The sequence below is a fragment of the Globicephala melas genome, chromosome 16 (assembly GCF_963455315.2).
Source record: "Globicephala melas chromosome 16, mGloMel1.2, whole genome shotgun sequence".
Taxonomy (NCBI): Eukaryota; Metazoa; Chordata; class Mammalia; order Artiodactyla; family Delphinidae; genus Globicephala; species Globicephala melas.
The window spans coordinates 29,919,313-29,942,074 of NC_083329.1; the positions used below are offsets into that span (position 1 = coordinate 29,919,313).

At 49.5% G+C, this 22,762-nt stretch overlaps 2 protein-coding genes across 2 annotated transcripts; both read right to left on the reverse strand.

The window, feature by feature from the left end:
• Positions 1–283: 283 nt before the first annotated feature.
• Positions 284–22,737, reverse strand: HOGA1 (4-hydroxy-2-oxoglutarate aldolase 1). The gene is made up of 7 exons (XM_030865247.3): positions 22,168–22,737; positions 11,549–11,677; positions 11,219–11,346; positions 10,591–10,725; positions 10,236–10,332; positions 8,387–8,520; positions 284–2,339 (listed from the first exon to the last, which is right to left on the reverse strand). Exons 1-7 carry the CDS (start codon positions 22,376–22,378, stop codon positions 2,190–2,192), a joined length of 984 nt encoding a protein of 327 aa, XP_030721107.1. The 5' UTR covers positions 22,379–22,737; the 3' UTR covers positions 284–2,189.
• On the reverse strand, positions 17,872–18,912 carry C16H10orf62 (chromosome 16 C10orf62 homolog). The gene has a single exon (XM_060285961.1). It carries the CDS (start codon positions 18,910–18,912, stop codon positions 17,872–17,874), a length of 1,041 nt encoding a protein of 346 aa, XP_060141944.1.
• Positions 22,738–22,762: the final 25 nt, after the last annotated feature.

Here is a 22,762-nt window from a genome sequence, read left to right on the forward strand (position 1 = left end):
ACATAATATCATCTAATTCTGAAAGGTAGGAACATTAAAAACACACACACACAAAAAGCCAGGCAGGGCTTCCCTGGTGGCGCAGTGGTTGGGAGTCCGCCTGCCGATGCAGGGGACACGGGTTCGTGCCCCGGTGCGGGAAGATCCCACATGCCGCGAAGCGGCTGGGTCCGTGAGCCGTGGCCGCTGAGCCTGCGCGTCCGGAGCCTGTGCTCCACAACGGGAGAGGCCGCAGCAGTGAGAGGCCCGTGTACCGAAAAAAAAAAAAAAAAGCCAGGCAGGCTCAGGTTGCCCAAACTAGTAAGTGGCAGAGCTGGGTGGGATTTGTATCTGGGACTTTTTGACTCCAAAGCACTTTCCACTGAATTCCTCATCATCTTGAAAGTCAGGGTGCCCAAGTCCTGAGACCATTTATTGTCACACCTGTTGGGTTACCTCAGGCAAGTCTTTCTCTGAACAGTCACCTTCCATGCTAACCCATTCACTTGCATGACCTTATAAGCCCTGAGAGGAAGGTACCATTATTATCCCTGTATTACAGATGAGGTTCAGGGCAGTTAAATAGTTTTCTAAGGTCTTGCAGACACTAAGGTACAAATCCAAGAATGGAAATCCCAGAGACTGAGCTCTTCACCAGTATACTAGGCTGCCTCCCTAGCCCTAACTTTTTGCCCCATCCCTAAACCTGATTCTCCTCTGAGCCCAGATCTTCCAGAAGTTGCCTGTGAGAAGAGCCCAGGTGCTAAGCCCCAAGCTTCAGTGCCAACCAGATGCCCCGTTTCTGCTGAAGGTTGATACCTTTTATATTCTCTCCTTTAGCCCTTGCCCTAAACAAGGATCTGTTTACCTTTCTTTTAAACGAGAGTGGTTTTTATTTATTTATTTATTTTTTACGAGAGTAGTTTTTAAAAAATTCATCTCAGGTTTTCTGCCACTAGTCAGATATCACTGAATAAGGTTAAACTTTTTTTTTTTTTGCCGCGTTGCTTGTGGGATCTTAATTCCCTGACTAGGGACTGAATGCAGGCCCTCGGAAGTGACAGTGCGGATTGCTACCACTGGACCGCCAGGGAATTCCCAAGGTTGAACATTTTAGAGAAAGCAGCCTTTTAATGAATGTGCTAAGTGTTTCTAAATATCTCACTTGAACCTATTTGCCTCTTACCTCTACCATTTAAAACGTCAACAACTTTTTCCCTAGGCCTCCAATAATCTAATGGTTATGTTTGCTCAGTATTCTTAGGGCCTCTCTCAGAGCTGGGAAAACACAGACCTTGGGAGCTAAATTGCCTCTGGGAAGGTTCTTGATATCTGGGCTGGAAACCTAAGATCTGCATAGCAGTGGAGTGTTAATCTGTACATAGCCACACTAATTTAACTTACTCAATTTTATTGCAGTAACAAAGTAATTGTTCCTAACAATAAAAGCAGAGTGTGTATAGGCAAGAGGATGGTCCTATCTCAGGCCAAGTCCCCTTTCCTAATGTTTCAGACCTGGGTTGGCTAGAATAGCCTTCTAGAATGGAACATTTATCCACCAGGTGTCATTATTTACCAGTTCTGGCAAGCCACTGGGCTGTCTCACTGGTGCACGTGATGGTTGGGATAAAGGCTAGAGACAATATGAGATCAATCAAAATAGGTTTAGGAAAGGATTAGAATGCAGCTTGCGGGGTGGGGGGGTGTCTTTGAAAGACCAGTGACACCTTTCTGATCAGGTTTCCCAAGCTATTGCTTCCCCTGGAAGGAGTCAGAAGTTGGGTTCTCAGGAGTCACCCTGGCTTCCTGCTGCACTGTGCTGGACTCAGGTTTGTACCCCCAAGTCTAAGCAGTCTTCCTTTCAGTAAAACATGGCATTTCTGTGCCCAACTGCCCCCGTGACTTTCCCCTCTGGGTCCCGGTTCACGTGTCTCAAGGGATAGAAAAGCACAGTAGAGAGACAAGTAAGTCATTGCTCCTTCCAAGACTGAAGGTCTCTAGAGACCCAGAGTTCAGGATACAAATGCGAGAGGTCACGGGGCCGGGAGAACAGGAAACGAGCGTGCATGGCAGCGCCTGGAGAGAGGCTACCTGGATGACTGAAATAAGAAGAGGGGCCTTGAGCCCTCGTCCCCCCACGTTCCTCTTCAGGCTGCTACCGCAAGGCAAGAGGCTGGGATGTGCGCGGTCCGGCCGTCCCGTCCTCACGCTCAGAGCCAGCCGTTGCTGGTGAAATCCAGGCGCAGCGCCTCCTCCTGGGCGGCGCTCAGCTCCTGCAAGGGGGCGCGGCAGGGGCCTCCGTAGTAGCCAAACCAGTCCATGGTTTTCTTCAGCCCCGGGATCCCGAAGCGCCGGGTCACCTGAGGAGCAGGGCCTGTTAGAAGAGACTGGGGAGTCCCCTGCACACACATCTGGGACCCAGACATGTGTCACTTGCAGAAAGTTAGGGTTCCCACCCTTCCCTCCCGGTAAACTAACTACCAAATCTATGACACCCAGGGTAGGTCACCAGAAGGCAGGTCGGCAGTAGAGAACACAATGCCAAAACCTAGAATGAAGGAAGGCACCTGCTTTGGTTTTAGGAGAGAAATCCGCCCCATCGGGGAGGAGAGTGGCATTCGGTCCTCAAACTGGGTTGGGAGAAGGCAGCAGCGCTGTGGGTCTGGGCGGTAGAGACTCACTGGTCTGCAGCCCAGTTCCCTGGAACCTGACTCAGGGCACACCAGGAGTGGAGAGTCGGAACAGCCCAGACCTCTACTGCCCCCGCAGCAGGGTCCCTCCCCATGCACCCATAGCTCCTCCCTGACCCCAACTCCAAATGCTCTCACAGGGAAAACAATGCATCCTTGTCCGAAGAAGTTTCACTCTGTAACCTTGTATCATTTACTTATCTCTGAGCAAGTTCACTTGCCTAAAACACGAGGGGGCCGGATAACACGATCTCTAAAGTCTTTTCCATTGTAGTGGGAGATCTAATTTAAAATCATGCATGGAGTTTTATAGAAAATGAAGAATCAAGTTTCTTTGTGTTTAGCATAGCAACGGGTTGTTTCATGCTGTTGGGAAGTGTTAGATTAATCTTTGACTACCTAAAAACTAAGAAAGTAATTATTACTTAATAAAGTTTCATTTTGAGGGAAGTAAAACCTTAGAAATATGGGCTTCATGAAGGGTAAAACTAATAAAAGAGGTTGTTTGGGGTAAAGAGGCTGGGAACCACTGATGAATGACTGGCTAATAACTATTCACCACTAGAGGCCAGTAGACTTTAGCAAGCCTCCTCCCAGACCCGGCCCCCATCATGTTCTAATAACCTGAGCATTTCACCCAAAACCTGACTAGGGTGGGAAAGACGATGGAAACAAGAAGTACCTAGAGGAAAGCTTTCTTCCACATAAGGGTCTGAAGATCTCTGATTTGCCCCTCTTCAGATGCTGAGAAAGGGTTGAACACTTTGGAGGTAAAAAACAGGGAAAATCCTAAATATAGCCTGGGCAGGAGGCCGGCTGGGTGGGAGGGCAGTGGACGCACATTGTGTTCGAGCAGGGCAGGGCAATAAGGTGACATCAAGCTGCTCTTGGGGTGGCTGAGCCTACAGCCCGGGCAGCAGAAAGGTGTTCCAGACATTCCTGAGTGTGTGCCCAGAGTTGGCACAGGACGGGGCGCAGAGTGAAGGGCAAGGCAGGATGGCATGCCAAGGGCTAGGAAGGCAGTATCCTCTCTTCCCAAAGGACAGCCCAAGCTGCTTCGTCTATCAAATTAGGAGGTAACAACATCTACCCCATGTCACAAGAATTGGATGAGAAAAATGCCACTATTTAGGCCAGACCTCAAGCAGCCTGGAAACTCCTCCTCTTCCTATCCGGGTGGTCTGCAGGTTCTGGGACCTTCTCTCTCACAGGCAGATGGGAGTGGGAGAGAAGAAGTCCCGCCCCAGTGGAATGTCAGAATGTATAGTACAGCCTGGGCCCTGATGGGGCTCAGCTGAAAGGCCCTCATTTCTGCAATTCTTACACCCTATCTGTAGCCCGTCCTATCCCAGGAGAACCTTCACATCCAGGGAAACTCGTGCTTGCCTCCTCAGCTGTCCTTTCTCTAAATCTGAGTTAATCTGTCCTTTTGAGGTAAAGATATAAGCTGTGAGGGAAATCTAGAGCCCTCCCACCACTTTCCCAAAGAAAACATTGCCAGGCTCCGTCTGGGACTATTGCCTCAGAGGCAAAACTCAGTCACAAGACAAATATTTAATGCAATATTAAAAAAAAAATGCAAGGGCTTCCCTGGTGGCGCAGTGGTTGAGAGTCCGCCTGCCGATGCAGGGGACACAGGATCGTGCCCCAGTCTGGGAAGATCCCACATGCCGCGGAGCAGCTAGGCCCATGAGCCATGGCTGCTGAGCCTGCGCATCCAGAGCCTGTGCTCCACAACGGGAGAGGCCACAACAGTGAGAGGCCCACGTACCGCAAAAAAAAAAAAAAAAAGATGTCAGTGGAGGCCACACGAGTAGCAGTAAGAAGGCACTTCTACCCCTTTCAGCTATGGAGGTATCCGTAGAGGCCTAGTGTGGAGCCATTATTATTTCTAAACTCCCAAAAAAGAAATCTCCAGGCCCACATGGTTTCAATGGAGAATTGTTTTTTAGCGTTTAAAGAAGACTTAACATCAATTCTCACAGCCTGTTCCAGAAAACAGAAGAGGAGGGAACACTTCCCAATCAATTAATGAAGCTATTTTTACCCTGATACCAAAATCAGACAAAGACGGGAAAGAAAGAAAGAAAGAAAGAAAGAAAGAAAGAAAGAAAGAAAGAAAGAAAGAGAGAAAGAGAGAAAGAGAGAAAGAGAGAGAGAGAGAGAGAGAAAGAAAGAAAGAAAGAAAGAAAGAAAGAAAGAAAGAAAGAAAGAAAGAAGGAAGGAAGGAAAGAGGTGGGGGGGAGGAAGGAAGGAAGGAAGAAAAAGGACTACATACCAATATCTCTCATGAATATAGGCAGGAAAAACCCATAATAAAATATTAACAAATGGAATTTGGCAATATATAAAAAGTTATACACCATGTGCAAGTGGGGTTTATCCCAGGGATATAAGTCTGGTTCAATATTTGAAAATTATTAATGTAACTTACCATATTAACAGGCTAAAGAGGAAAAAAAATCACATGGTCATATCAATCAATGCAGAAAAAATCTGACAAAAATTAAACACCCATTCATGATTTTTAAATACTCTCTGAAAACTAGAATGAGGGAGAACTTCCTCAACTTGAAAAAGAGCATCTACAGAAACCTATAGCTAACATTGCACTTAACAGTGAAAGGCTGAATGCTTTTCTTTAAGATCAGAAACAAGGCAAGGATGTCCACTCTCCCTACTCTTATTCAACATAGTGCAGGAAGTTCTAGCCAGTGCAATAAGGCAAGAAAGGAAATAAAAGGTATGCAGATCAGAAAGGAAGAAATAAAACATCCCCTATTTGTAGATGATATGATTGTCTATGTAGAAAATCCCAAGGAATATAGAAAAAAATCTCATAGAACCCATAAGTGAGTTCAGCAAAGTCATATGATACAACATAAAGAAGCAAAAATCCACCGTGTTTCTATACATACTAGCAATGAACATATGAATAGTGAAATTAAAAATACAATATCATTTATAATCACTCAAAAAATATGAGCCACTTGGGTGTAAATCTCTCAAAACTTGTATAGGACTGGTTTGCCAAAAACTGCAAAGTGCTGATGAAATAAATCAACGAAGGTCTACATAAATGGAGACATAACTATATTCAAGGATTTGAAGACAACACAGTAAAAATGTCAATTGTTCCCAAATTGGTGTACAGGTTTCACACAATTCCTATCAAAATTCCAGCAAGGGGACTTCCCTTGTGGTGCAGTGGTTGGGAGTCCACCTGCCAATGCGGGGGGCACGGGTTCAAGCCCTGGTCCGGGAGGATCCCACATGCCGCGGAGCGGCTGAGCCCGTGCGCCACAGCTGCTGAGCCTGCGCGCTAGAGCCCACGAGCCACAAGTAGAGAAAGGCTGCACACGGCAACGGAGACCCAACACAGCCAAATATAAATAAGATAAATAAATTTATAAAAAAAAAAAATTCCAGCAAGTATTCGTAGACATCCACAATATTTTTCTAAAATTTATATGGAAAGACAAAGGATTTAGATTAGTTAAAACAATTTTTTGGGAAAAAAAAGAACAAAGTGGGAGGAATCAGTCTAGCTTAAAATCTTAAAATCTGATTTTAAGATTTATTACACACCTACAATAATCAAGTCTATATGGTACTGCAGAGGGATAGATCAATGGAGAGAATAGAGAATCCAGAAATAGACCTACACAAATACACCCAACTGATTTTTGACAAAAGTGCAAAAGTAATTCAGTAAAGGAAAGATCCATCTTTTCAGCAGATGGTGCTGGAGCAAGTGGATATCTACAGGCCAAAAAAGAACAGAAAAAAAAAAATGAACCTTGATCTAAGTCTCATACGTTTTACAAAAATTAACTCAAAATGGGTCACAGGCTTGTAAAATATAAAACTTTTAGGAAAAAAATAGAAAAACTTTACAATCTAGTGCTAGGCAAAGAGTTCTTAGACTTGCATCAAAAGCATAAACATAAAAGAAAATATTGATAAATTAGACTTCCTCAAGATTAAAAACTTTTGCTCTGTAAAAGATCTGTTAAGAGAACGATGAGACTAGCTACAGACTGGGAGAAAATCTTTGCAAACCACATTTTTGACAAAGGACTAGTATCTAGAAGGTATAAAGAACTTCCAAAACTCAACAGTAAAAAAAAAAAAAAATCCAGTTGGAAAATGGGCAAGAGACATAAACAGACATTTCATCTAAGAGGATATATAGATGCCAAATAAATACATGACAAGATGTTCAACAGCACTAGCCATCAGAAAAATGTAAATTAAAACCACGAGATGTCACAACATGCCTATCAGAATGGCAAAAAAAAAAAAAAAAAAAGTCACAACACCAAATGCTGGTGAGGATGCAGAGAAACTGGGTCATGCATACATTTACACTGGTGTAAATACAATATGGTACACTCACTATGGAAAACAGTTTCTTAAAACACTAAACTTGCAAACAACATACGACCCACCAATTGTGTATTTATCCCAGAAAAGTGAAAATTTATGGTCACACAAAAACCTGCTCGTAAATGTACATAGCAGCTTTACAACCAGCTTTCCTTCACCAAGAGGATGGTTAGACAGGCTGCTTGTGGCCACACCATGAACTACTATGCAGCAATGAAAAGGAACTGTTGCTTACATGTGCCTGAATGAATCTCCAGAAAACTATGCTGAGTGAAAAAAGCAAATCTCAAAAGGTTACAGACTAAAAAAAAAAAAAAAAAAGATTTGTTCATAGAGGAAATAAAAAGGTTATAGGCTATCTGATTCCATTTATATAACAGTCTTGAACTGATAAAATTATAAAAATGAACATATTTGTGATTGCCGGGGGTTAAGGAGGGGGTGGGGGCAGGAGAGGAGTAGGTGTGGCTCTAAAAGGATAACACGAGGGATCCTCATGGTGCTGGAAATATTCTGTATCTTGACTGTATACATGTCAAAATCCTGGCTGTAATTTCATGCTATAGCTTTTAAGATGTTACCATTGGGGGAAACAGGGTAATGGGTACCTGGGATCTCCCTGTATTGTTTCTTATAATTTCACGTGAATCTACAATAATCCTAAAATTAAAAGTTTAATTTAAAATATGAATAAAAACATGTCTCCAGGGACACACGTTTTTCTTTATGCCTCAGACTCCAATATGCTCAGCACAGCACTGCCTGCAATTGACAAGCATTCCATCTTGCCTCTTCTCCTTGACTTGCCCAGCAGAGTTGGGGTACACAGTCTGACTACAGAACGGATTATTTGAAGACAGGACTTTCCTGGGAAAGCTGCGCTCTGAATACCTCCAGCCTTCCCACTCCTTTATTACTGTCAATCATTCTATTTTTCAGGATCTGGCCCCTTATAAAGCGGACATAAAGGCCCATGTTTCCCTCTCTTTAGGCAGGGCATCTCTAAGTAAGGTTCCAGGATTCCTGATGTCACAATCATCCAGGATGCTTGTCTCAATGACTGTTCCTGAGCCTAAAGGAGTAGAATTTTAACCAGCTCCCTAAATGAATTCTAATGCACACGTAAGTTTGAGAACCAATGTGGTTCGACTTTGTTCCTGAAGTCAAGATTTTCTGGGGAGGCACAAAGAGTTCCCACACTGGGATGTTCTCTAAAAGGACTTTCTGAAAGGGAAGAGACCAAGTGGGGACCCCTGTGCCAGCACTGGCTCCTGTTCCAATGAGGACACAGACCACCCCCACTCTGGGTCCATTGGCTGGGAACTCACCGCAGTGTTTGGCTCGATGAGGCGGTGTTGCAGCTTCTGGGCATCTTCCCATTGCCCTGTGAGGCAGAGTCGCTCCAGCTGGCACACCTGAGCCCCCAGGACATTGGCCAGGGCACACACGCCCCCTACAGCTCCTGCCACAGAGTAAGATGCAGAATACCAGGCAGAGCCTCTGCCTGCAGAGAATTCCAAATCCTGGTCCCCAGCACCCCTTTGTTCTGGGCACACAGGCTGTGCATTTCTAGGCCACTGGTTAGCCATATCTGAGACACGCTCTGTGAGTTCACAGATTTCCAGAGAGAACATTTCCAGCATATTCACAATAGACTCCCACAGGCTGAGGGGCAGGGAGCAGAGCCTGAAGGCTAACTCAAGGACAGTTCCTTCCCTGCACACCCCTCCCTCCACCCCCCACCCCCTGCAGAGTAGAGTCCCACCTGCCAGTTGATACCTCCACGATCCTCCAATAGCCCCCTGACTCATCAGCCCTGTAAGGGGATGGAGTGGATGGGAAGCCTTTGCTCTACTGAAATTTTATTCCCCGCAGTGAATTCAGCCTGGGACAGCAGTGAGGGAGAGGTTAGGGGAGGGGAAAGAGCACTAGACAGAGGCAGGAGACCCGGCATTTCCTCCCACTGGCTGCATGAACTTGGACAAGTTATCAACCCTCTCCAGTTCTCTTTGTTCTCATGTGGGCAATGAAAACGGGCTGGCTGTGATCTCAGAGGTTCCTGCCGCTTCTGCCAGCCTGTGAGTGTGATTCCAAAGCTAGTTAGGGGTGACTCAAAGCAGAGTGGCCTCAAGACTGGAGAGAGAGTAGGCATTTCAAGCTAATGCTAATATAGCTCGAATGAGCTAATACAGATGCCATTTATTGAAAACCTACTATGTGCCGAGCACTATGGCAGACATAGGGCCAATGCTCTCTAACCCTCATAACACCTCCCTGCTTTGCAGAGTAGAAACTAGGCCCAGAACGGTCATGTACTTTGCCCTGTTGGTTCTCAGTGAATAAATGGCAGAGCTCAGATTCCAGCTCAGATCCCCAACTTCCAGAGCCTGTGATATTTCCATCTACCACACTCTCAGGAATGAAGCATAAATGGGTCCCTTCTACTCTCCCCTTTAGAGACTGTGACAAGGCAGAGGGGAGCTACACAGGACCTATACTACAAGTCAAAGTCTGCAGAGACAAGAGAGAATAGGAACCAGCATTTTCCCCTGCATCGTTGGAAAAGTAACTCAAATCTACACTCACTGGGGCTTCAGCTGAAGGGAGCAGAGGCTTCCCTCCGCTCCATGGCTCAAATCCAGTCTGAACCCAAGGACCTTGACCCCAAGCAGATAAGAGCAGTTGGTCTAATGGTGACATTCCTAGGCTCCTGGACTGGAACAGAGTCTGATCAGGCAGCTGAAGACCCCCAGCCCAACCCCGCAGGCCTGACAATTCATTCTGGCCTGGACCCACGGACAGAGGAAAATGCACCCCCAGACTAGTGGGAAGGGCCCCAAGGCCTCTTCCCTCAGAGAATGATTTACAAGGTGAGATTAAAGGAGCTACGTTTGTCACCTAAGCAGGGAGCTTGAGACTTCGAGCAAACTGTAGGCATCCCCCCTACAGGCCAGGGATTGTACTCGGCCACCCTCCTCTGCCCAACAAGGTCACCCACAAGCACCCACTATTCAGATAAGTAAGTAGTGTGCCAGACCTCTGAGGTTTCTGAGCAGGCAGGCTGGCAAAGGCCCCCTCTACACCCAGTCCTGGCCCTCACCATCTCTCCCAGCAGAACCCAGCTGCCTGCGTATATCTTGGTCACGCATCACAGTTTGAGAGCAGTGAGAGGCCTACCCACGGCATAGCTGGCCAGCAGGAAGCCAGCTGATCCAGCCAACACCTGGAAATCCTGCCTCCTGGTCTTGTGAACAATCAGCCCGATCCTGGTCACCTGTAACGGCAAACCTGGTGTGAGAGCTGGGCCCACAAGCTCTGCCACCAGCCTGGATGGGGGCTGGGCAAGTGTGGGAGAATGAGAGCCCAGGTCCCAGAGAGATGCCTCAAAGTTCAGATGAACCCCAGAGAGCCCACAGGACAGAGGGAACCCACACAGGAGCCCCGGACTGAAGCGGGTCCCAGAGCTGCCCGGAAGTTGGTAGCAAAAGAGAAGAGGAGGAGGGCGTCCCAGCCGAGAGCTGCTGCCACTCACATCACCACCGCTGTCCTTGATGCCCACGATATTCGGGTGCTGGGAAAGCGTGACCACCGCATCCACAGGCAGGTCCAGCCCCGTGTTGGCTGGGACACTGTAGAGCACCACAGGAATTGGAGACAGGTCGGCAACCTGAGGGGCACAGAGAAGAGAGGAGAGGGCAGCTGCCCCAGGCCTGAGGCGGTCCAGGCTTGGGTCTCTGCAGGGCTACCTGGACTGGCCCACCTGCTGGGCTAGAAGTCACAGTGCTATGCACCCTGATTGCAAGCACTAGTCCTGGCTAACACTTAGGAGTGCTTTCTGTGTGCCAGGCACAGTTCTAAGTCCTTTATGTTTTGATTGGATTTAGTCCTCACAACCACCCTGGAGGAAGATTCCATTATTCCTCCCATTTGGGAGGGGAGGAAACAGCAATACAGCTTGGTTAGGTCAGTCACCCACTGTCACACAGCTGGTACCTGGTGGCATCCCTCCCCTTTCCCAAAGCTGCCATTCATGGGAAGTAGGCTCACCACTCTGCTCCCAGCTTCTCTCATCTCCCCTCCCCTCCCCAAGCAGTATCTCTGCCTCACCCAGCTTCCTCTTGGCCCCAGACCTCAAGCCCACACCCACCCCTCACACCCACCTTGGTGTAGTGGTGAATGAGGGCGGCGCTGTTCATGCGGCCGTGATAGTAGCAAGGAGTCACCACCATGGCGGCGTCAGCCCCGACCTGGGCCATGCTCACCGTCATCTCCACCGTGGCCTGAGTGGCTGCAGGAGGAAGGAGGAAGTCTTCCCTACAGGCCGCGGTGGGCGAGGGCAGGAGGCAGAGGACTGGGCTGGGACCCTGAGGCAAGCAAGGGGCGCAGAGCAGAAGAGACAGAGCAAGCGCTAGACCGGACCCAGCCCCGGGTCAGGGAGCCCGCCCCCGCCCCCAGCAGCTACCGCCAGGGCCGGGGCATTAAGGCCTCACACTCGCAGCCGGAGCCGGCTAGCAGGAGCTTGTCCCTGGGCAGGGCCTGGCGCACGCGGCTCACCACCTCCAGGCGCTCACTGCTGGTCAGGAAGGGGAACTCGCCGTTGGAGCCCTGGACCACGAAGCCTGCAAGAGAGGCAACACCTTCCCACGTGCTTGTGAAAAAGCGGATGTTGGACTTATGCTCACCCAGGCTCCTACCTCCCCGACACCACAGTTTATCACACATTTCCTCCCCAGTCCTGATGCAGGCAGAGCGTGCTACCCAGTTGCCGTGACAGTGTTCACACTATTTTTCTTTGTTTTAATGAGATATTTTAGGCATGCCACAAAGAATAGTTAATAATAGAATCCATCGGTGTACCCAGCACCCACGACACCTGCCCCCACCCCGTCACCGTCCTCTTCCTCACCTCTGGCATGTCTCAAGTGGTTATTGTTCCCATTCATGTCTTTATACCCTTAAAACATACATCTGGACCCATAAACAATCTATAAGATGGGTTTTGCCATTTAAAACATTATAGAAATGGAATCACACATAACATTCTGCAGTTTGCCGTTTTTGCTCACCATTGTGCTTTGCACCTTGGCCACAGCAGTACAGGGAGCTCTGATTCATTCACTTTCATTGCTGTATAATATTCTCTTGTGAAGTTAGACCACAATTTACTTTTCATTCTCCCTTTGATGACATTTAGAATACATCCTAATTTTGCTATTACAGACAATGCTGAAACAAACACGTTTAAAAGTTTCTCTCAGTTTAGATACTTAGGCGTGTAAAGGCTGAGTCGCGTGTAAATGCACCTTCACGTGCGAAAATTCTAATTAGCCAGTTCATGCCCCAGCAGCACATAGAAAAAAATGCTAGTGCTCATCCACACCAATACTGAGTATTGTCAGAACTAATTTTTGCCAATTTTCTGGGTGGAAAATGATGTCTCATTATTTTTTTATTTTTTTGCGGTACGCGGGCCTCTCTCACTGTTATGGCCTCTCCCGTCGTGGAGCACAGGCTCCGGACGCGCAGGCTCAGCGGCCATGGCTCACGGGCCCAGCCGCTCTGCGGCACGTGGGATCCTCCCGGACCGGGGCACGAACCCGCATCCCCTGCATCGGCCGGTGGACTCCCAACCACTGCGCCACCAGGGAAGCCCACATCTCATTATTTTATTTTGCATTTTCCTTTTTTAACCATCATCTGTGAGATTTCTAACTTTACCAGTTAAAGGTGTCAACACTTATATCCATGAGAGACCAGTAGAATTGATGCTCTTCAGCTGAATCTAAACGGAATGTTAAACCATTTTCCTCTCAGCTTTTTTCGTTTTACTTTCTCGTTCCTGTTCTTTCTCCTCTCCATTCCAGTTCAATTTTTTTTCTTAAATACAGCATACAATAAACGAAGAGTATTAATAAATAGAAGACCGTTTGGGAGGAAGGAAAGAAAAGAAAGCCAGGGGCAATGTTGGTATACAGAATCCCTGCCGTACAGTTCTGATGGGCCAGAAATTTGACTTGGAGCTTCCCGACAGTCAAAGCTAAAAGGGAAACGTGGTCAGCTGACAGATATGTAGAAATCAAGATAAAGCAAAGCAGCTGTCCTGGAGAAACACAGCGTTTCCTGGCACTGGGACAAAGAGAGGTTGTTCCTATGAGTCATCCTTAAGGGGACACAGTGTGATGGGGAGACAACGTTACACCACAAACCTCTCTCTGTGCTGTTCACTCTACCGTTAAAGTCCACTGAGTGGGTTGCCAGAAGAGCTCACCGGATACTTAGCATATTTCCCCCAGTTTTTGCCTTGGTAACATCGCAGGGAACATCTTGAGGCAAACAGATTTTGGCTTCTGTTGCATTGCCTCCTCAGGATCAATTCCTCCGTGTCAGGCTAGGGGCCTGTGGTGGGAGCCTCCTTCTGTCTTGCTCCATAAGGCCACAGTGATTTCCCAGGGCATCACCCCACTTGCAGAGTTGCCAACCCCAGAGAGGGCTCCAATCCAGCCACGATTGGACCAGCATCCTCTGGCTAAGAATTTAGAGAACAAGCTCTTGCCACTGCCTCCGCAACATTTTCTGCCAGCCCCCTTGAAGGGGGCTTCTTGCTTCAGACATGTCTCCAGACACAGTCACTCACTCCCAAGTCCCCTTTCATTCTGGTGGTCAGTTCCAGAAGCCTCCAGTCCCCACAGTTGGACTTGGCCTAAACAGCAGGACAGCTGGGTCTTGAGCTCCCCCTGTGCTCAAGACTCCTAGTGGCTTCTCCTCATTTCATTTAAGGGAGCATCCGACCCGGGCCTGACTCCCAAGAAGGAAGAGATGCCAGGCTGGGGGAGGGGAAGTGTGATAGAGTCAGGCAAGCGCTGGACTCCAGTCCCTCTGGCTACTGGGCAAGTCACAGCGCTCTCTGAGACCCCATTTCCTTTTCTTTGGGAAGACAATAAAGTCACTTCAATCCTACCTGATAGGGCTGTCTTAAAGGCTCAGATGAGAAAATGTAGGAGAAAGAAAGCACTTTGAAGTCTGTGAACTGATACTGCCAAGAACCCCCTCCTTCTCCTTGACCAGATGTCCAGTTTCAGGCCTAATGTGCCACCATGGTGTAGAGGTGGGGCTAAAGGAGAGGAAAAGGCCAGGGTTCCAGATGGGTGGGGAGTGAGGAAAGTGAGCGGTGGGGAAGCAGGGAGCAGCACAGTAGGGTTGTCAGAGCCCGGGTTTAACTCCCAGTGTGCCCCTCGCCAGCTCTGAGCCCTTGGGCAAATGGTTTAACCAAACCTCAGCTTCCCCAACTGAAAAATGGGCGTAATATTGGTGCCCTTTTTCAAGACTTGTGAAGTTTCAATGAGATACTATTTGTAAAGTGCTTGCAATAGCTAGAACCTGGCATTCAATATGTTAGCTGTAATCATTATATTAGTCAGAGGAGTGCTCAAGCCTTAAATCAGGAGGGTGGCAACTTTCAGTCTGAGGAGGGGGAGTTTGGCTGGTGTGGGACGGGAGGCTGCACTCAGGAACCTCTCAGGCCTCCTCCAGCTCTAAGAGGAAAGAGACTCATTTCAGAAGCTTCTCTCCCTTGCCCCCATGGTTATTCTGGCTGCTCTGGGGAGCCAGAAAGGCTTGGTGAGGGGAGTAGGTGGGGGCTGAGGACACACAAGCAACAGCGTGATTTACTGTGGCCAAAAGGAATCACAGTCTCTTTTATGTAAGTAGTATCCCCAGTCAGTGTTATGCCCCTTGGCCCATCATCATTGCCACCTCCTCCGAGAAGTCTTCCTGGGATCAAGCCTTCACTGGACATCTCTCCTCTGAACTTCCATTACCTATTCCTTGTCCTTCCCTGCTGCCTACTCAAAAGTGCACAGAGATCCTCAGAACCCTTCAATCTGCCCGACCCCCACCTGTTGAGACTTGACAAAATTTCTCAAACTGGCCTCTGCTGTGAAATGAGGAAATTGGATGGGACAGTCTCTTAAGTTCTCTTTGCCTTGAGGCTTTGGAGTCACTTTTCGGGCTTTTCCTCCTCCCTTTTGCCTATCTCTAAATGTTCCCCTCCAGCCAAACTGACTGTCAGGGTCCCCAGACACACTGCCATCATCCTGCCTCTACACCTTTGCTCCTGTACCTTTCTCTCTGCCCAGAACACCTCCCTAGTTGCAGCCCCTCAGATGCTGCAAGAACCACGAAGCCTTTCCTTAATCCCCCTCTCCCTTGTGCTCCATAGCATTTTGTCCTTGCCCAGCACTTGCCCTACCTTGTCTAGAAGCATCAAGATCAAAGATGGTGTCCTCATTTTGGCCTCCTTCGTGACACCCAGCACACTGCCTGTTGACATGTGCGTTGATAATTTGTTGCATAAAAGAAAAATTGTCCCAAACCTGGTCTAAGGCAGAACTTTTTTGCATGATGTAATTCATAACCTCCCACTAGGAAGAAATGAAAGTTCCTGATGAAATGCTTAAGCAATTTCCTAATGAGCTTCAATGGAATTAAGCCTTGGCCTGGGAAACCAGCCACTCTCCCAGCAGACTCTAAGACAAGAGTCTAGTGACTGTTAACCTCTCTTCTTTCTATCTAGTCTAACAATGATTTAACCATTCTCTTTTCTTATAAAAATATCCTTTCCAAGAGTATATACTTGAGTTGGCTGTTTAGAAGCTATTTTCCTTGCAGCACAACTGTAATAAAACTTTGATATCCCTCTTAACTAAATTGCCTGAAAACTTTTTTGAATTTTAATTTGAACTACTTTCCAATTTACAGGAAAGTTGCAAAAATGGTACAGGGCATTTCCATACATCCCTCCCCCAGCCCCCTACTAACGACAACATCTTACCTAACTAGAGTACAATGATCAGAACCAAAGACTTGACATTGGTACAATGCTAACTACACACTTTATTTGAATTTTGCCAGTTTGAAACTTTTTAAAAGTTAAGATTCCAAAGTCATAATTAGCTAATCTGAAATTTTATGTAATAAGTTTTTAATAAGGGATTTAAGGTCTTCCAGATAAATGCATGCATTTTATGCATTTTAACAGTCACTTGCAGAAGCCAAACCTCACTACTCTCGCCTTCCATCTAATTAGCAGCTTCCAACATTTTCCAGTATGATTGACCCTATTTTTTTCCAACTAAGATTTTTATTATGAAGTTTTTTTTTTTTTTTTTTTGGCTGCGCTGTGCAGCATGGGGTATCCTAGTTCCCCAACCAGGGATCTTACCAGCGCCCCCTGCAGTGGAAGCGTGGAGTCTCAACCACTGGACCGCCAGGGAAGTCCCTATTATGAAGTACTTTAAATACACACACACACACACACACACACATCAACATTTATATAAAGTCACTTACTAGTAATGTCAAAAATATTCAAATACTCCCAACTATGCTCCATAAAATCAAATGACAACATTTAGGGTGTTTACAGATTTAACCATCCTTTGCAATGATTCTGGGCACCTTCTTCCTGGAGTTGGAGGCCCACAGGTTGGGAACCACTGGTAAATCCATAATAGATGCAAATGGTAAGAAATTTCTACGTAAAGGAGACACTGGAGGTTAGACAGTGCCATGTAGCTGACTCCTCTCAAGTTTCACAGGGGAGACAGCTGCCTCCCGTTAACTGCCTACCTGGGGGTCACTGCTTGCTCCAGAAATGGCTTTGTGAAACCCAGGAAGAGGAGGCAAGGAGAGTCCCAGGCTTGCCGGAGGGCACAGCGAGTGTCAGGACATGTGGGAAGAGGACAGGGATAAGTATAAGAGAGATAGGCCCACTGGGGGATGGTGGACATCGGACTCGGGGGTAGCACAGGGCAGGGGTTCGGGGTACGGGCTTTGGAGTTAGGCCAAGCTGGGCTCTGACCCCAGCAACATCACTTACTGTCTAGGCTGTCTCAGGAAAATTACACCTCTGAGCCTCACTACAAAATGGAGATAACATAATACCCTCCTCATGGGGCTGTGCCGTAACACAACACAGAACATGGCATATACTAAACACTCAAAAAAAGGTGGGCAGAGCTACTGGTAGTACTAATCCTACTACAGTTTAGCAGTACTGCAACAGAGGCAGCCCCAGCAAGAGTAGCATGAACAAGGAGAGAGCATATGGCACGGTAGCTCTGAAGGTAGGCGGTGGGGAGGCACCAACACGGATCCCAGTGCGGGCAGGGAGAGGGCGGTAGTACACAGGGTGACCTACATCCCACCCCTGCTTACTTCCTGGCTTCTCAAAGCCTGTCTCTCCCCACTCCTCCCAACTCCCAGCTGCTCCCTCCTTCCTTGGTAGCAGCAGGTCGGTGGCAGTTGAGCCCCCTGGAGATTCCCCACGCCCAGAAACTGAGACCCGGGAGGCCGAATTATGGAGTCTCGAATCAGCCCACATGAAGAGGACTGTGGGAGGAGGAACCCTCTCCCCAGAGGCCCGCCCAGACCTGGGGCTGGCCACAAAGCCCTCAGACCCAGAGTGAGGGTATACAAGGCTTTATTGGCTCAGTTCCAGGCAGCTGGCATCAGCGTGGTGCTCTCAGCTGCTCCTGGGATCTGCCTCGCGCATCCTCTCTTGCTGGGTCTTCCGTGGCCTGCGAGTCTGTCTCAGCTGCTTCAATTCCCCCCAGCTCTCCCTCCATCAGGGGCCATCAGTGGCAGACTCCGCTCACAGAATCCAAGGGACCCGGGACCCCTGTGAGGGCCTGACGAAGCAGGGATTTAAGCAGCATCTGGGCCACATAGTTTGCCCCATCGGAGAGACGGACCACATAGGATGCCTGTGATTGTGTGCCAGCCCTGTGGGGGGAAGGGGCATCTCCATCTGTGGTTAGGTGGCTTTAAAGGGCTGGTAGGCCTGGTGGCTGCTGTTCGGCGGGCTGTGGCACGGGTGGCTCGGGTGGCTTGGATAACCCTGGTGGCCATGGCTATGGAAGGTGTGCATGTGGTTGGCACCAGCTGTGGTGGTTTCCTGCTGGGTGAGGAAATTCCCTTTCAGCTTCATCTCCACCTCCTCGAGGGCCTTCAGCTCCTCCTGGCTGATGTCCTTGGACTCCAGGTGGCCTGAGTTCTGGCAAGCCATGGCACGCTGCAACATGGAGATAGCCAGCTGCTGCCCCTTGGTGTCAATCTCCTCGGTACAGGCAGCCACAGCGGCCCACATGGCCTCATCCGTGGACGAGGATTTCCCAGACTCCTCGTGGGTCTCTTTGGTCACTGAGGTCCCAGACATCCTCTGCTTGCTGGTCAAGGGCTCCCGGTGAAGAGCAGTGCCCTCTTCTCCTTGCCTCATGGTGAAGGTGTCCACAGGAATCGTGGTGCTGGCCTCCCCGCTGCTGCTCTCAGGCTGGGCAGCAGCACCGCTGCTGCAGGCCCCGGCGCTGTGGCTGCAGGTGGGGCTGCTGCCGGCAGCCAGCTTCTCTTCGGAAAGACAGCTGAAGTGCGATTTGATCCAGCTCTCCTTCCTTGCTTTGTCGCTTCCTGGTGGCTCCTGCTCGTCTTGTGCAGTCTCAGAATCTATCTTCCTTCTCCTCTTCCTCTGCATCCACAACATGAGGGCTCCACCTCCGAGTAAGAGGGCGGTCCCCAGCACCACCCTGCGTGATGGTTGCTGGATGAGCTCCAAGAAGGTCTCCAGGACCCCACGCCAGGCGGGCAGAGCTAAGAGCACACTGGGAGTCGGGGAGCCCAGATGGTATGGCTCATGCTTGAAAGGACAGGCTCCCCGAGGTTGTCTGGCAGGCAGGCCCCACGCTGTGCCCTCCCTAGGCTGCCCCTCCCACCTCAGCAATGAACCCCATTGTGAGGAAGGTGGTTGAGGGGCGGGGCGGGGAGAGGTCACAGGATCCTTTATGTCTAGTCTGACAGGCATGGGCTGAGGCCTGGGACCTTTCTCCCACCCTGACAGCTGTCCCCAAGGTCAGTGGAAGGGTAGCTTCCCCAATTCTGAGTCCCTTCTGCCTCCTGCTTGTGACCTGTTCTGCAAGTCAGGCCTTCTTATCGTCCAGTCTTTGGTTTCTCTTCCTCCCCATCTGATGGCACCCAAGGGGCAGAAGCTGCTGGGTCAAGCGGGCCATGGTTGAAAGACCCCCTTGGCTGGGCTGGCATCCATTCCTGGCTGCCTAAGGCTAGTGTCTCCCTCCATGAAGGGCCGAGCCCCACTGCCAGCTCAGTGCATTCCATCCCCACTTACAGCCCCCAGACCCATAACAGAGAGGGTCCGGAAGCCAAAGGGGTCCAGAAAGGAGCTCATTCTGGAATAACATGAGGTCACAACTGGGGGGAAGACAAGCAGTAGGCTGAGAAGGCAGAATACGCAGGACAGGAGACTTCAGCCCGTCCCAGATCCCTGGGGCCGTTTCAGGATGGGGGCTGCTACCTCTTGCCTTAATGCACCTGCAAACCCAGAATTTGCCCCCAACTCCCCTGTAAGTGGGCAGAGTTCAGGTTATGAGTGGGTGGGCCAGCTGGCCAGGCTCTCTGTGGGTACAGACAACTGAGAGTGTGACCGTCAATCCCAAATTATACCCAGGGCCTCTCAGGGCAGAAACAGGCCTGGGCCACTCCCAGAGGCGTATGACACATTTTTCAATGCCAAATAGGGTTATAAAAATTGTGATATTTTAAATAAAATATTTTATTTAACGAACTAATGGCTTTAATATACACAAAATATTATACCTTATCACGAGAAACCATAGTCTTCCCTTCATAATAAGGGAATAAGACAGAAGCTTAAGGCTTTCTGGGAAAAATCACCTCCCTGATCCTGCTGGAGTAACTCTGGGTCATCCACTAACCTCATTTGGAAATAACAATTCAAAGTTCATCTCTGAGGTTGTTTGTGGGTGTGAGTTCAGGGACCAATGGCCCTTCTGCAAAAACCCTTCCCTCTGGTCTCCGGTTATAAGTTTTATTTAAAAGAAATACTCTTTATTCAAATAATTAGTACAAATTAAATATGCTGAAAAAAATAAGTAATAAATAGAGCTGCACAGTTTCAGGCAATGCCTTTCAGAAGAATCTCTTAACTCTTCACTAATTCATCGAGGGCAGGTTCCCATCTCCTCTTTGGAGGACCTTTAACTCATTGCAGGAGGCCCTGGCAATGTGATACATGATGGTTCCCTCCCCTGCCCCTGAGTTTGGGCTGCAAAAGGGGGTGAGGATCCAGCAAGAGAGACATAGATTTTCGCGCTAGAGTGGCTCACTGCTCCCTTCCCAGGCAACCCGGCTGCATCCTGGGAGCTGTGACTGGGCCCTATGGCCCGGTGTTATCTGTGCCAGGACCTCGGGTTTGGGTTCCTTGGGAGGACTGTGTTGAATGCTGTGGCCCGGTTGCCATTCTAAAATGAGGAAGCCGGATCAGAGGTTCAGTGATTTTTCCAAGGTCGCCGTAACTAGCAGAACTAGAACTCCTACAGGTCTTCTAACTCCGGGTGTTGGGCTCTTCTACACAGTGCCCCGCTCCCCCATGTGCGGGGGTAAGAGAGAGCTGAGGTGGGAGCTGGTGCCTGCGTAGTTTACCAATGGCCAGCCTGCCAAACCCTCTGCAGCCTGTGCTCCTAGGCACCCCTGTCCCCACTGCAGCAGTGAGTTGTGGGGAGGGGGAAGGAAGGGTCCAGAGAAGAGCCTGGGGCGCAGGCAGACACTGGATGCAAAGTCTACCCTCCCCACCCCCTGCACTAGGGTGTCCTTGAACCCGGGAGGTGAAGCAGAGTCTTCGTTTAGAGATTCAAGGAGCTTCTCACTTTGCTTCAAGAGATCCGGGCCTCAGCCCAAACCTTCAGGCTCCAATGAGCTGAGCCCCAGCAGAAATGTACTTAGAGTTTGTGTCACTGCTCAGTGTGGACGTCCACAGGGCATTCACTGGCCGCTAGGGAAGGTTCACATCGCCTCAGCACTGAGATACGAATGGGGTCTCAGTCATGCCAGCGGGCACTGTCACAACGCGGCTCTGCCCGCAGTGGCGATCACACTGTCATTCTAATCATCGTTATCACTGGAATCCACACCTTCTCATGTACATACCCTTCACAATTTACAGCATGCTTTCACTTGCATTCTCTCAGATTCTTCTCCCCACCCTCCTATGATGTGGCCATTATTACTCCCACGTATCAGATGGAGAAACTGAGCTTTAGAGAGATCTCACAGCTAAGTCAGTGGCCGAGCTGTGGTTTGAATCAAGAGTGCACGTTCCCAACTGCTCCACTGCATTACCCCAGTCGGAACCACTCCATTCCCAAGTTGGTGCCCATCAGGGTCTATTTATTAGAATCTGACCTAGCGGCTCATCAGTCAGTGCAGTGGAGTGAAACCGAGCATGGCTGTGCAGTCAGACCTGAGTTCAAATCCCAGCTCAGCCACGTATTAGCTGAGTGACCTTGGGCAAGTGATCTCGTCACTCTGAGCCCCAGCTTCCCAGTCTGTGAAATAGGGCTATTGAGAGCACTGCCTCAGGGAACTGTCACGGGTGATGGATGAGGGTGGGCAGGGCAGGACGGGCAGAATTTGCCGCTTCTTTTATCTTCATTTATCGTGCCTGTGGCTGTGTTGTATGTTGAGTGTCACAAATATGATCTGGTCTCTGATCTCAGAGAGGGGAGGCCCATGTGTAACAGGGGAAATGAGTCAGAGGATCCAGGACAGGAATTAATTTGGCCGAGGGAGGCTTTGCCCGGAAGAGAGTGTGCAAACAAGGCTTTGAGGGAGATGAGCCCGCTGGCGGGGCTGCCACGTGACACCCCGCTGCCCTCACATCTGCACAGAGTGGCTGGTTGACAAAGGCTTTCACACCCATGATCTAGTTTCATCCTCACAATAACGCTGGGCTAAGAACTTCAACAGTTTACAGCTGGGGAAACTGAGGCAGAGGAGATTCAACCCAAGATCACAGGCCAACCCAAGAGGAGATTCAACCCAAGATCACAACCCAAGATTCCTGCCTGGCTCCTGACTCCAGACCAATGCCCCCTGTTCCTCTCCCATAATAAAATGACTCCCAGGGTACCCGACTGACCAAGAGCAGCTCGAAAGAGCCTGTGTACCCTCCTCTGGTTGCTGGCTGAGGAGACCAGGGTCATTCACATCTCCCCAACTCCCACAGCGGACAGACCCCGCTTACCTCGGAAGGGAAAGGTGCCCAGTTTGTGCAGATTCTCCTCCAGTTTCCCATAGTCCACCTCGGCCGTGGCAGTGAAGGGGGTGGTCACAGGGGGGTAGATGCCTGAGATGTCCACCTTCCTCCCCTCCCCTGAGGCCCAGCCCCCCACGGTGCTGGACAAGGCCCTGCTCAGCCCCTGCCTCACAGAGGACCAGACTCGGGGGCCCAGCATCTCCACAGGAGGCTCAAAGCCCAGCTGGTCTCTGCCCCCGAGGGATGCTGAATTTGGACTCCTTCCTACCCCAGTTAATGATCTATGTGTCTGGTTAAAAATTTGCTGCCCCCTGACTTGTTGGCTCTCAGGCAGGCCTGGGCTGGGTGTTTCCAGGGTCAGAGGCTAGGCCTGTTGGCTCCAGGGAGGTCTTCCCTCCCCCTGAGGAGCAGCTGGAGAAATGCCACAACCCAGTGTCCCTGTGGCCAGACGGAGGACTGGTTCCTTGGGTCCTTACACAAAAGGGTGCCTCCAGTGGGGCCCGGCCCTCCTCCCACAATTCCCAGCCCCAAAGCCAGGAGCCAGGCTGGCTTCCCCGCTTCCGCGTGGCAGTTGAGAGCTTGG

What these genes read in the sequence shown, in the direction of transcription:
- C16H10orf62 (XM_060285961.1), bottom strand. Translation starts at nt 18,912, where the DNA reads ATGCCTGTCAGACTAGACATAAAGGATCCTGTGACCTCTCCCCGCCCC.
- HOGA1 (XM_030865247.3), bottom strand. Translation starts at nt 22,378, where the DNA reads ATGCTGGGCCCCCGAGTCTGGTCCTCTGTGAGGCAGGGGCTGAGCAGG. An exon ending in AGCCGGCTCCGGCTGCGAGT is followed by an intron (nt 11,347 to 11,548) that starts GTGAGGCCTTAA and finishes TTCCTCCTGCAG; the next exon opens with CCACTCAGGCCACGGTGGAG. An exon ending in TCAAGGACAGCGGTGGTGAT is followed by an intron (nt 10,333 to 10,590) that starts GTGAGTGGCAGC and finishes TTGCCGTTACAG; the next exon opens with GTGACCAGGATCGGGCTGAT.